Source organism: Oryctolagus cuniculus, chromosome 10, assembly GCF_964237555.1.
Source record: "Oryctolagus cuniculus chromosome 10, mOryCun1.1, whole genome shotgun sequence".
NCBI lineage: Eukaryota > Metazoa > Chordata > Mammalia > Lagomorpha > Leporidae > Oryctolagus > Oryctolagus cuniculus.
This window is the reverse complement of record NC_091441.1, coordinates 67,078,966-67,091,780: the sequence shown is the minus strand read 5'-3', so window position 1 is coordinate 67,091,780 and position 12,815 is coordinate 67,078,966. Positions and strand designations below refer to the sequence as shown.

General features: G+C 42.9%; 1 protein-coding gene across 2 annotated transcripts in view; it reads right to left on the bottom strand.

The window, feature by feature from the left end:
• Nucleotides 1-11,280, bottom strand: part of VAPA (VAMP associated protein A) — a 44,809-nt gene extending 33,529 nt beyond the window's left edge. The window contains exon 1 of one of the 2 annotated variants that reach the window (XM_002713574.5): nucleotides 10,868-11,280. In XM_002713574.5, coding sequence (XP_002713620.1) covers nucleotides 10,868-10,946 — 79 coding nt within the window. In that variant the 5' untranslated portion in view covers nucleotides 10,947-11,280. The remainder of the gene's footprint in view (nucleotides 1-10,867) is intronic. The other variant, XM_002713573.5, reaches the window with a different exon arrangement.
• Nucleotides 11,281-12,815: the final 1,535 nt, after the last annotated feature.

Sequence of the window (12,815 nt, the reverse complement as noted above, 5' to 3'; positions counted from 1 at the left end):
GATACTATTAAGGCCCTCTCAGATTAACAACTCATTTTTAATTAATATCTCTATTTTTATGGTCATTCCACTAACAGCCTTAAAAGACTGAAATACATGTAACTAAACTTTTCATTCCTTTAAACCTGAATTTTGAAAGCAGTATCAAATATTCATGATAACCCTAGCTATTTAAAACATCACAAATGCCAATCAAAAAAGGTGAAGCAAGCTACACTAATGAGGCCTATGTCATGAAAAAATAACATCTCTATGGATGTTTCTTTTATAAAAATTTAAGAAACTGATATACATTTTTATAAAGTGAAAATTTGTGCTACAAATCCATATAGTTAAACGTATTTTCAAAAATTATGAAGTCAAATCCTTTTTAAGCAAGGAATTTTTTTTCATTATCAAGACCTTATTTAAGATTCCATTATAAAAATAAAAGCAATTTTTGTGGCAGAAGAAATTAAGTGCAAGTGGCCTCACAAGAAGCTGCATTCAAGAGAAAGTTTAATTCCCTGAGACCAGAAGATTCCTGTGCCTACACTTTCTTTCCCTTGGCCTTTCCTCTCTCAACTGGTTGCTTCGGCTTAAATTAACCACTGGTTGTTTCCAAGTCTGTATAATTTTAATGGACTAACATCTATCACCTATTTAAAGGCAAGGCATCAAAAGTTTGACTGTTCAGTCACCAGCAAATATCCTGCCCGCCCTTGGGTCTACAGTATACAGATTCTTCTTGTGAGCCCAGCTATTCTTCATCTGTTGTGCCACTGACACTGCTTATAGAATCATACTTCAAAAGTTCCTGGAACATGCATTAAATGATAAGTTTATTTTAGTTCAAGAATGTGAAATCCACACATACCAGTACAAGTGTCCTTCAGTATCTGGGGAGGATTGGTTCCAGGACACCCAGAGATACCAAATCCATGGATGTTCAAGTCCTTTATATGAAGTGTGGCAGTATTTGCATACGGCCTATTCACATTCTCCTGTATACTTTAAATCATTTCCAAGTGACTAACATTACCTAACAGAATAGACAGCACACACACAGTATGTATGCTGTATTGTTTACAGAAGAACAGTGAGAAAAGTTTGTACCTGTTCTGTATAGACACACATTTCTTTTTTGCTGAATCCATGGGTGGAAAATTCACAGACACAGAGCATCTAGTGCATCTCTGTAGTAAACTCTTCAGTGATTTTATTATTCATAATTAAATATACATATATATATTTACTTAAGCAAGACTGGACTTCATAATTACTAAAAACATGATCAGTTTTATCATTCTGTGACACACATTTCACTTTATAAAAATAATCTAGGCCAGGGGCCACTGAACAAATCAGCATTATCTGGTGCTTAACGACCTACTTGTGTCTTTAATATAATTCTCAGAGAAATAAATACTACCATACAAATCTATCACACCTCTCAAAAGGGACATCAACTGATACCAACAATAAGAGCCCAATGAGAACACATTTGTCTACTTATGATTTGTTACAAAGTAATTATAAATTATTTACTGCTAAACCATGATACAGGAACTGTCACCAAGTTTATCAACCGGAATAACAGAAGAGTCTTCAAAGATTCGTATGTTTATTCATTTATTCAGAAGTAGCTTTGTAATGGGAACCCACCTGCCAGAGTCAACTATGTGGGTATTACTCAAGGAGGCTGATTGAAGCAATAGAAAGTTTTGAAAGCAGTATGAGGATTACATAAATTATTTCGAAACAATAATCTTAGGCTATAAGAATCAATAACAAGGGTGATGTCGGTCCAAGGCTGGACAGATGTCCTTGCAGAAGTACCTTCTGTGTAAGGATGTGGTGGCCTCTGTGCAAGGCTGTGGTCTGACACAGTCTCCTGAGACAGTTATGATCATCATAAACATGAGATTCCCTCCACCATAATTTTACAGCTTTTTGGGGAGGTGGAGGTGGGGGGGTGTTTAGGGGTTTGACAAATTAAGTCCATTTTGATTCTGACAACTTTCACAAATGGGTATAAACATTAGACTTGTTTTCTATTTATCTTTATACAAGTATATCTTTATCACAAAAAAGACTTGGAATGTGCAGAAAGGTGTTATTAATAGCAAAAAATAAACACACAAGAGGGATGAATAAAAGTCTTTAATCTAATCTCCCAAAGGATTATTTGATAACTGAGATTTTCTTTTATTATAAAAGGCATTACATAGTCATAGTAGAATCTTGAGAAACACAGAAGACTAAAAAATACAAAAACAGACACCTCTAATCCTAAAGTAGAACTAAATTCTGCCAACATTATTTTCTTTCCAACTTTTTCTCCATATATTACCATAATGGGCTCCTATTTATGCAACTTTGATAGATAAGGGTGTCACCACCAATCACTAAAGTGGAACAAGAGACATTATCTATACTTGATGTGACACAATACCATCCATCAAGTAGCTCCACCATAAAATACTGAAACCTAAATCTAATCAAGCCCTTTAAATCCAACCAATGCGTAACATGTATTAGACACACCTAGAATATGAAGCACCCTACTAGACAACTGATATGGTCTTTTCAACAAATCAATGGCTTGACAAAAAGAAAAATAGATGAGAAGAGGTACTATTTAAGACTCAGATACATGACAACCAAACGCAATGCAGAGTCAACAAATCAACTAAAAACAGGAGTATATAACTGGGAAAACTTCAGCAGATAAAATGATATTAAAGAATTACTGTTGGTTTTGTTAAGAGATAACAGTATCAGAATTATGCCAAGAAAATGTCCCTTTTTTAATAGAAATGTAAATTCAAGTATCTAGGGATGAAATGTTACTCTCATCAGGATTTGTTAAAATACTCAGGCAAGCAAAAATATATAAGCAAGTATGGCAAAATATTATTCCTCTAAATGTAAATTATTAAATTAAGGCATATGGTAGTTAATAACTATTTTGCGAATATTTCTAAGTTTTCATAAGTTCAAATCTTTTTAGAGTGATTTGAGTCAATTTTCAGTTATTATAAAACCAGTAAACAGGCATTTGTCAATATTAGTCCTTATATTTAATTTTCTTCCAAAACAACTATGATAGAAAGATCTAGCCAATATTAATTTCTATTTTCAAAATGCAAGTTCAAGGTAACACACAAGGCAACCAGAAAAAGAGAGGTCAGAAGTACCTAAAGTGACTGCTAACAGGCTCTCTTCACAGACCATCTTGCAAGGTTAAGAAAAGTCTTAAAGGAAATTTAAAAGGTAAGGGGGAGGCAGGTAGGTGGCAGATACAGATCAGAGGATACAAAGTAGGAGACAAACAGGAAGTCTGGAGATCTGATATATAACATAAGGACTATTTTTGGTAATAAAATTGTGTTTGATAAGGTAGTCCTAAAAGAGCAGATTTTAGCAGCTCTTGCCAGACACATGAAAAGGGATAGGTATGTGAATTTGCTTTGCTGCTATTTCACCATTAATATGTACCCTATAACATCACATGGTATACCATAAACAAGGTACAATTTAAAATTTTAAAACCAGTACAGTAAACCAAAAACACAACCAACACTAATAATCAAAACATACCAAACACTCAACGACTTAAATCAATCAAGGTTTCCAATTCTTAACACTCTCATCTGCAAGGGATACATTCCAACACCCCCATGGGATGCCTGAAATCTTGGACAATACCAAACCCTGTAATGTAATGTCTTTTCCATCTTAACTAAGCCCTTATCATAAAGAATGGTCATAACTTTGTCATTTGAGTTATGACAGCAAAACTAGCAAGAATTTCTCTTTCCATCCTTTCAATTTCACAAATTTGTTCTTATATTAGATTTTAGCATCCTTGGCATACAATTTTTTTTTTCATCTTTCAAGTCAAGAACTTTCACCTTTTCACTAAATGTTCAAAAGCCCATCACTACTACTCTTAACCCTTTGGAGTAATTATTAAGTACATGAAGGTTATCTGAATACAAGTACTGTGACACAGAGGCTGTAAATATAACTAGAAGGTTACTAAAGGACTAACAGGCAGATAGTATATAGTGTGTATATGCTGACCAGAGGGAATGGGGCCAGACACAGCAAGACAATTCAAGATATCACACTACTAGGAACAACATACAACTTAAAACGTATGAATTATTTCTGGAATTTTTCCATTTAATATTTGTGGTCCATGAATGGCTAACTGAAACCACAGAAACCTCAGCTAAGTGGGGTCCTACATTATGTGGGGTTCAGTACTATATATTTGGTTTCAGGCATCCAAATGTGATCTTGGAATGCATCTCTCACGGAAAGATTAAGAGGAGACTACTGCGATTTGTCCACTTCATAGAAAAATGGCATTTTGCTTTTGCACTGAATTGCAATACATCAAGAACAACTAAAGCCATAACACTTTCCAAATTAAAAAGGTGAAGTACAAAGATGAAACAATTTCCTTAAAGGGTCATTACTCAACTCTAAACTGCTTTTCTGGAACTACAAAATTTTGAAAACGTAACTACCTGCAAAAGGCAAATGAAAAACCTGAGAAGAGATCCAAAACTAAAAAATCTGAATTACAGGAGAAATCAGTCATTCATTCAATTAATATTGGACAACCATTCCATGATGTCTGATCTTGTTACTTTGGGTAAGAGATACATCCTCAAATGGTCTCCAGTACAATTCCAGAGAGAAAAATATGTCTGAATGAACACTACACAGTGTGACAAGTACTGTTATTACAAATAAGCATAAGCTTCAACAGTGGCATGAAAAAGGCAATGACCAACTCAGACTGGAAAAAAATCAAGACTTCACAAAAAGTGATTCATAAACTAGAGACTGCCTGACAGATGTGAGAGAGGACAGTCTTCCAACAGCTCAGCAGAATGTCTGTGGCCAAAGGTATGGTTAAAAGACAAACAGTAGGCCCTAAACTGAGGTAGGCAGTGGATTTTAGACTTTTTCAATTATATAACATGAAAATATTTGAGTTCTTTAAACAAGTGAGCAAGAATATCAGGTTTGTGTTTTTCAAAGGGTAGTCCCAGCAACAGTGTGGAAGACAAACTCTAGAAAGCTGATACTGGGAAGAGGAGACTTTCTGCTGACTAATAAAGAGAAAAGATAACCACGTCGAGTAAGGAAACTATCCAAAAGTAGGGCTTCTCTGTGAACGCCACAGCCATATATAAGCGAACGTCCACTTTGGCACCTCCTCACTGATACACTGGAAGGACCTAAAGATATATACCATACCTACTGAGATTATGATCTCCCTCCTGCTCCTCTGCTGCATAACCCAGACAAAAAACATTCAGTTCCTATCCAGAGACTCAGTGTTTCTTAGTTCAATGAACAGTACCACTCCTCCAGCTTTGTAAGCAGAAATCTCACACACCCATGGCACTATCCCCTTCTCTCTTGGGGCCTGTACCTGACTACCAAGTCTCCCTGATTTGATCTTCTGTAATCACAACTCAGTTCAAGAGCTCGCCTCTTACCAGATGTCTGCTACACTACTTTAGTAATCTGTTTCTTCTCTCCATAATCTTATTGTACTCTGGTACCAGAATTACTGTTGTTAATGAAAATGTGAAGTTATCCATTCTATCTTTACTACTCACCCTCCCACTCTGAAAATTCCTCAGTGGCTTAGGATAAAAACAGAACTCTTAACTCGATGAATTAAACCAGCTCTACACTCACTTTCACTACTAGTACTCTAATCTCTAACAGCCTTGTGAATGTTTGACATTCTCCCTGCCACAGGACCTTTGTACATGCATTTTTTTCCTTTTTCTTCTAGGAAACTTCCACTCATTCTTGGAAACTTAGTTCAACTGTGAGAGCCATCCTTGACCAAAGTCCCTTATTTTATATCCTCATCTTTTCATATCTACATTTAATTCAATTATTTGATTAGTGCCTATCGCGTCCATTAGAATTGCCTCATAAAAATAAGGATTGTGTTTTACTCACAATCTTAATTCCATTACTTATTCATCATACCAGACATACAGCAAACACATCCAATGTAATTATATTTGATTCACAACTGAATGAATTTTAAAAATAGTGAACTTAGAAATGCATTACAGGGGACATTATCTTATTATATATCTTATATATAAATCTCTGAATATATCTTATACTATTAAGAGATTATCTCATAGATAGAAACAGATTTTAATTATTAGAGGTATGGTTTTTCTAAGTAATCATCAAGCTACCAAAAATATTAAAATTTAAAACACGGAGGGGCTGGCGCTGTGACACAGCAGGTAAAGCCGCCGCCTGCAGTGCCGACATCCCATATGGGCGCCGGTTCAAGTTCCAGCTGCTCCACTTCCAATCTAGCTCTCTGCTGTGGCCTGGGAAGGCAGTGGAAGATGGCCCAAGTCCTTGGGCCCCCGCACCGGAGTGGGAGACCTGGAAGAAGCTCCTGCCTCCTGGCTCTGGATCAGCCCAGTTGATTATTGTGGCCATTTGGGGAATGAACCAGTGGATGGAGACTCTCTCTCTCTTCCTCTGCTTCTCTGTAACTCTGCCTTTCAAATAAATAATAAATCTTTAAAAAAATAAAATATGGAAAGAAGACTAGACATACAGAATTACAAAAAAAAAAGTCATTGGAGATATGCTGAGTTAGCAATGTGTAAGGAATATTCAAATCCAAATAGTTAACTTGTTATAGTATGTGTTCTGGACTGACCATAAAGCTTCAATTAACATACAGATCTGGATGTATACGAATATGTGCAGAGAAAAGATCAAAAGGGAGCAAGAGAAAACCTCAAAACAAGGAGTCTGAACAAGGAAGTTCCCAAAATGAGAGAATAATGAAACCAAATCAGAATCTCTGAAAATATTCGCATTTAAGAAAAAGACAGCCATAAATGAGACAATAAAGGCGCAAAGAAATTAGAAGACAATGTCATAGAAATCAAAAGAACCAGGTATGCTTTTGGGGGGCAGAATTTTTATTTCAGAGGCAGAGAGAGTTTTCATCTGCTGGTTCACTCCCCAAATGCTCACAAATGGGTGGGACCAGATAGGGACTGGGAATGTAATTTAGGTCTCCCATGTGGGCAGCAGAATCCCAATCACTTGAGCCATCCTCACTGCTTCCCAGGGCCTGCACTAGCACAAAGCTGGAGCCAAATCCAGGCACTCCAATGGAGTCCCTTAACCACACCTTAACCACTATGCTAAACAGCCACTCCAGAACCCCGCTTTTTAACAAAGGAACTATCAGTAAAGTCAAGTGCAAAAGAGATCAAGTGAAATGAAAAGTGCAAACCAATAATGCAGTTGGCAATCAGAAAGTAATGGAGCAGAGGAGGACAGCAGATGAAGGAGGACTGAACAGGAGGTGAGGAACCAGTGACCCTGGACTACTTTTCCAAGTGTGAATGCAATGGAAATCAAAGACTGGGAAGGACAGGTACTAGGAGTTGGGGCCAAGGAGGCATTTTGTTTGCTATTTGTTTTCAAAATGAAAAGACAGTGTATTTGTATGTTTAAAAAAAAAAAAAAAGCTAGTCACTGAAAACATGAGAAAGGATAGTACATGGTGTAAGTATGAACCATGACCTTCCCCAGCAAAAACAGGAACAAAGAACCTCAGCTATGGAAGAGTTTTTCCTTCTCAGGAAAAAAGCACAGATGTGTACAGATGTGCAGGTGTTACAGAGGAGGCATCACATCACAGAAGGGCTTGTATGCCATCCTCATAAAATAGACTTGTTCCTATAGGCAACTGAGAACTACTAGAAAACTTTTAAGGAACAGAGTAATGAGATTTATGCTTCACTGGGGGATGGAAGATCTCTTTCTCTCCCTTTCAAATACATAAATAAATCCTTAAAAATTACATCCTTATAAATGCACTTTCATATATTAACAATTGCACAAAACAGTGCCTTCTTAAATACTGAGATTTGTAGAAAAAAACTAAGCTGGTATCTCCTCCAGAATTATGCAAAGTGCTGACAATTCATCTTGAGATAAATGAGTTCCAGAAACAAAGGGATCCCAGCTCAGAAAAATTAAACGAGACACTCCCGAAGAGATCATCTTATTTTGAGACAAAAATAAAATGAAAATGAATTTTGCAAGGGCCAAGCATTGTGGCCAGCAGGTTAAGCCACTTCTTGGGATACCCGCAACCCTCCTATCCAACTCTCTAATGCATCCTGGGAGACAATGGATGACAGCGCAAGTGCTTGGGACCCTGTCACCCATGTGGGAAAACAGGATGAAGTTCCAGACTCCTGGCTTTTGCCTGGTCCAGCCCTGGTTGTTGCAGCATTTGGAAGTGAACCAACCAATGGAAGATTTTCTCTCTCTCTCTCTCAAGTAGATAAAAATCAACATTTAAATTAAGTATTCAAAAAGAATTTTGCAAAATGCACTTTTAACAGGCATTCCTTTAAACAAAAAGTTAAGGGTGATTTAGGACAAACGAAGTCTTAGTGTCATCATCAAACCAGGCACAACAAATAGACGGCTGATTCTAAATAAGTCTCTTCAGCTGGTGTTGTGCCGTCCACTTAAATGTAGACAAGTTTCCACCACAACGAAAGGCAACCTTTGAAAAACACTGAGGAGGCAAAAAACCAAGCACCAAAACTGTCAGCCACTAGTTTACTGCACTGCTCCTCTCCCCCAATCCTCGTGCTCCCCGTGAACCCACCTCTAAAGCAGCACACACTCCCTGAGAAACTTCGGTCCGCTCTGCGCCTGGCATTCTCCACTGCAGTGTTTACTCAGCCACTCCCTTAGCTCAGCCCTCCAGACAACTGGAAAGCAGCCTCTTCCCGGGCGGCTTCCGAAAGGTGGAGGAGGGGGGCCTTGCTCCTCAGAGGTGTTTGCGCCTCGGTAACGTGGTCTGCACTCACTGGCCTTTTCTGGACGACTTCTTCCACAAGGCGAGAACAACCCGTTCTAACATCACAGCTGTGTATTACCAGGTACTCACAACACGTGAAATGCATGAATAAGACAGTTTCTAAGTTTCTGTTGTGGAACCTGCTTCCTAAGTTACTGTGTGTGTCGTCGTGTCTTTGGTTGTTTTCTGAACTTGCTTCTCCACTATGAATATTACCAAAGCGACATCATAACCTCTCTAGGGAGAAACCTGTCAACTGCAGACATCCTGACCTAAAATTTGTTTTAAAGGCTTCTAAGTCCTAATGACAATCCATCTATGCTTATGCAGAAGCTGCCTATTGTCAGCCAGTCAAAACGTAAAATCAAAATGCTCTTGAAAAAATATACATCACATTAAATTCCTTCAACTTAAGACAACGGCTACTTGAGTAGGGTATAATTACACCATATTCCTCAAAGGTCCCCCTCCCGCTAAAACTATGTACTATCATGGAACAGGTACACTTGCTACAATAGAATGTGCTGGCTACACCTCAAAATATGCCCTAAGAGTTGCCTTTCGAACAAAATCCTTACCTAACAGCTCACTTAGGTTTCCATTTAGATTTGCAAATTCACTCAGTTTGCAAAGTCATCATACAACTGTTACTCTCACAATGCCAGAAGATATTATTTTTCCATTTCCTAAAACTATTTTAAAATTTCCTCGCGGACTTTTCTTTTGGACTCAACTCTACACAACAATAAAGGATTTCAGTTGTCTCTTTTAGCACTGGAGTTGCCATACACCGCACCAAAATCGGTCTCATCCAAGCTACTGCAACTGAAACACAAGACCCTGCCTTCCAAATCGGGGATTCACTTTGCAGTCAACCAAAGAAAAGACAGAACCTGCTTTCTATTTAGATCTTCGCACGATGAGGATTCCTTTAAAAAAAAAAAAAAAAAAAAAAAAAGTGTAACCTGTTTAACTCGTTTCCCTAAAGTACCCTGCATACGGGAAAGCCAATGGACCAAACGGGGTCACCAAGACACACCGATCACTCACTCCATCACAGGCAGAGCCCTGAAATCAGCAGAGTTCCAGAGCTGGGTGTCACCTTATCACCCTTCTCAGGGTTTGGGGGGGAGGGGGGGCCGCAAACGCAAAGGCCAAAGTCAGCAGAACTCGAGTGGAGGGCTACGAAGGCGCCGCCACGGGTCTGCCGCGCGCGGAGACGTCACGGCCGAGGGGCAGGCAGACCCACTCCGAGCAGCCCACGGCGATCCACTCGGGGCTGACGCAGGCCTTCCCGGCCCGCACGCGCCTGGGGCTCTGCCAACACCTCCGGACCAGTCCGGAGCGCACTCATGAGCGCTTCTCCGCCTCCCCCGGCGCTCCGGTTCCCTGACAGCTGAGTTACCCACGGGACAAAAAGGCGGGCAGCGACGCCCTCCGCCAGGACCCAGGGGCCGGCCCCACCCAGCTCGCCCGGGCCCGAGCTGCGGCCCTCACTCCTCCCGCGGGTCCGAGGGCCGCCGCGCCCGCCCTCGCCGCTGACAGCCAGACGCCGGCCTGCGCCACCTCCACACGCCCCGCGCCGCTGCACACCCGGGCGCACGCTCGCGGGCCGCCCCTCACCCACGCCCGCCCCGGGCCTCGGGGGCCAAGGACGCGAGCCCGCGGCCGACTGCACCCGGGAGGCGCCCCCGCGGGACCGCAAGATGGCGGCGGCGGCGCCCGGGCCGGTTCACCCCCACCACCACCACCCCGCCCGCCTCCTCGCCCCGGCCGGCGCGCGCAGCGAGGCGCGGGCGACGGAGGGAGCGGGCAGGGGCTGGCCGGCCGCGGGAAGGCGGCGAGGGAGCCGCCGGAAAATGGAAAGCGCCCGGGCGTGGGGGAGGGGGCGCTCCCTGGGGCCGCGGCCCCAACCTGCCCTCGAGCCCTCTGCTCGCCCCCTCCCTGCCCGGAGGTGTCCTCCTCCTGCCTAACCTTTGAATTTGAGGTCTGTGGGCGGGTCGAGGACCAGGATCTGCTCGTGCTTCGCCATGGTCCCGGAGGCGGACGCCATCGGAGAGACAGCGCAGAGCGGGGGCGCGCCCGCGGCGGCGGCGGTTTGCTGGCTGGGGGCGGGGGACGACGGCGGCGCCGGCTCGGCGGATCTCTACGAGGGGGCCAGGCTCACGGATCCCGAGCCCCGACGCCTGCCGCTCTGTCGCCGGTCTGGTGGGTCGCCCGCTGGGTCAGCAGCGCCGGGTCTCACAACTGACTCAACCCCACACCAGCCGCCGCGGCCACGCGCACTGCGATCCTCGGCGCCCCACGTGACAGCTTCTGCGTGCCTACGTGCGCGCCCCGGCGGCCGAGAGAGGCTCTGGCGTCCGTCCCGCCCTCGAGGCCTGCCTAGCGCGGCACTGGGCTGGTGCGCCTGCGCGTCCCCGGCCTCGCGGCCGCGAGCACAGTCCAGCTGTCAAGGGAACGGGCGTGAACAGAGGGCGGAGTAAAGCCCGCAAGGGACTGGCGCCCTTCGCAGCGCTGGGCAAGAGGCGCAGCCCTCCGTCTCGCTGAGCGCAAAGTGCGAAACTAGGGAACCTGCCACGGCAATGCATCACCATTTTTCAAAAGGAAATGCCTAATGGAAGGAAGTAGCCGGGAAGCGCCGATTCACTACAACTCCCAGCATGCTCCTTGCCGGGGGAGGACTCTCCGCCGAAGGACTGATCCTTTGCGGCCTTGCGCGGTGCCTTCTGGGAATTGTAGTAGCGGCTGCTTGCGGGCGGGAAGGAGAATGAGGTCCGTTGGAGAAGAGTGGGGTGGGGCCCGCCGACTCTCTTTTTGGCTCTCAGACAGCGTCTCGTCCGCGCTAAAAAAGAAAAAAACTTTCGAAGGCTGACTTGCAGCTCCCCCCCAACCCTTACAGCAGGGATTTGTCAGTTTGCTCTGTAGTTCTATCCACCCGTCTATTGGTAGGGCTGAATTTTCTGTCGTGTTCCCATCCAACCTCGCCTGCTTCCTGAATTCGCTCCAGTGATGCAAAGAGAGATGAGGAAACGGACCTCGTGAAAGAAGCAGAGGCGCCTTGGGGGAGATATGACAAAGCACATGTTAGAACGCGAGAAATGAAAGTCAGAATCTGCAGCGCTGAATTCAGTTGCTGTATTCTGTTCTTCAGTTTTGATTAATGACGGATCCGAACCAAAACAGTTGTCACATTCACGTGTCAGAAACGAATATCATCTGCATCACTTATGATAGCCTGTAGTAAACTGAAACGAAAATGAAGAAAATCCCCGCCGCAAAGTTGCTGACAAATCATCAACCGATTGCCAGGGTAATCGGGGACAGGAACAGCAAATGAAACAAATGAATGCGTTGCAAATAAATCATTGCATTGTATGCTGCTGCTTGAATTTAAATCCCTAGGAAGCATCAGAAAACAAAGGGCATTGATGCTGGTGCCATGAAGGAGCAGCCCAGTTTGTCTAGAAAACAAATGAGACAAATGGAACAGCAGACGGGACAGAGGCACAAAGTCCGACCTTTCCTGTGCAATCCAGGTACCAGAACCCATCCGGAAATAGCTCTGCAGATCAGCTAATCCAGCACACACAGGAAACTGTGCCACACAGGAGGAACAGATCTTCAGCCACAAAAAACCTGGAAGGATAGGCAGGCTTAAATAGTTAGAAACACAGATGCTAAATTTGTTTTCCCTTTGATTTTCTTTACTCACAAAACATTTTTGAAATGCCAATAATAATCAATGAAGGAGAATCCAAAAATTGTATGTTTATAGGAGAAGGGCTTAAGCCTAAAAAAAATAGATTGAGATTGTCAATCAGTCCACAGAATGGTTTCCCACATACGTTTACTTATTTATTGAGGATCCTAAAAGCCTTTGTAAATCACAGTGTCTTACCAGTGTCTTTCCCAGGGACAA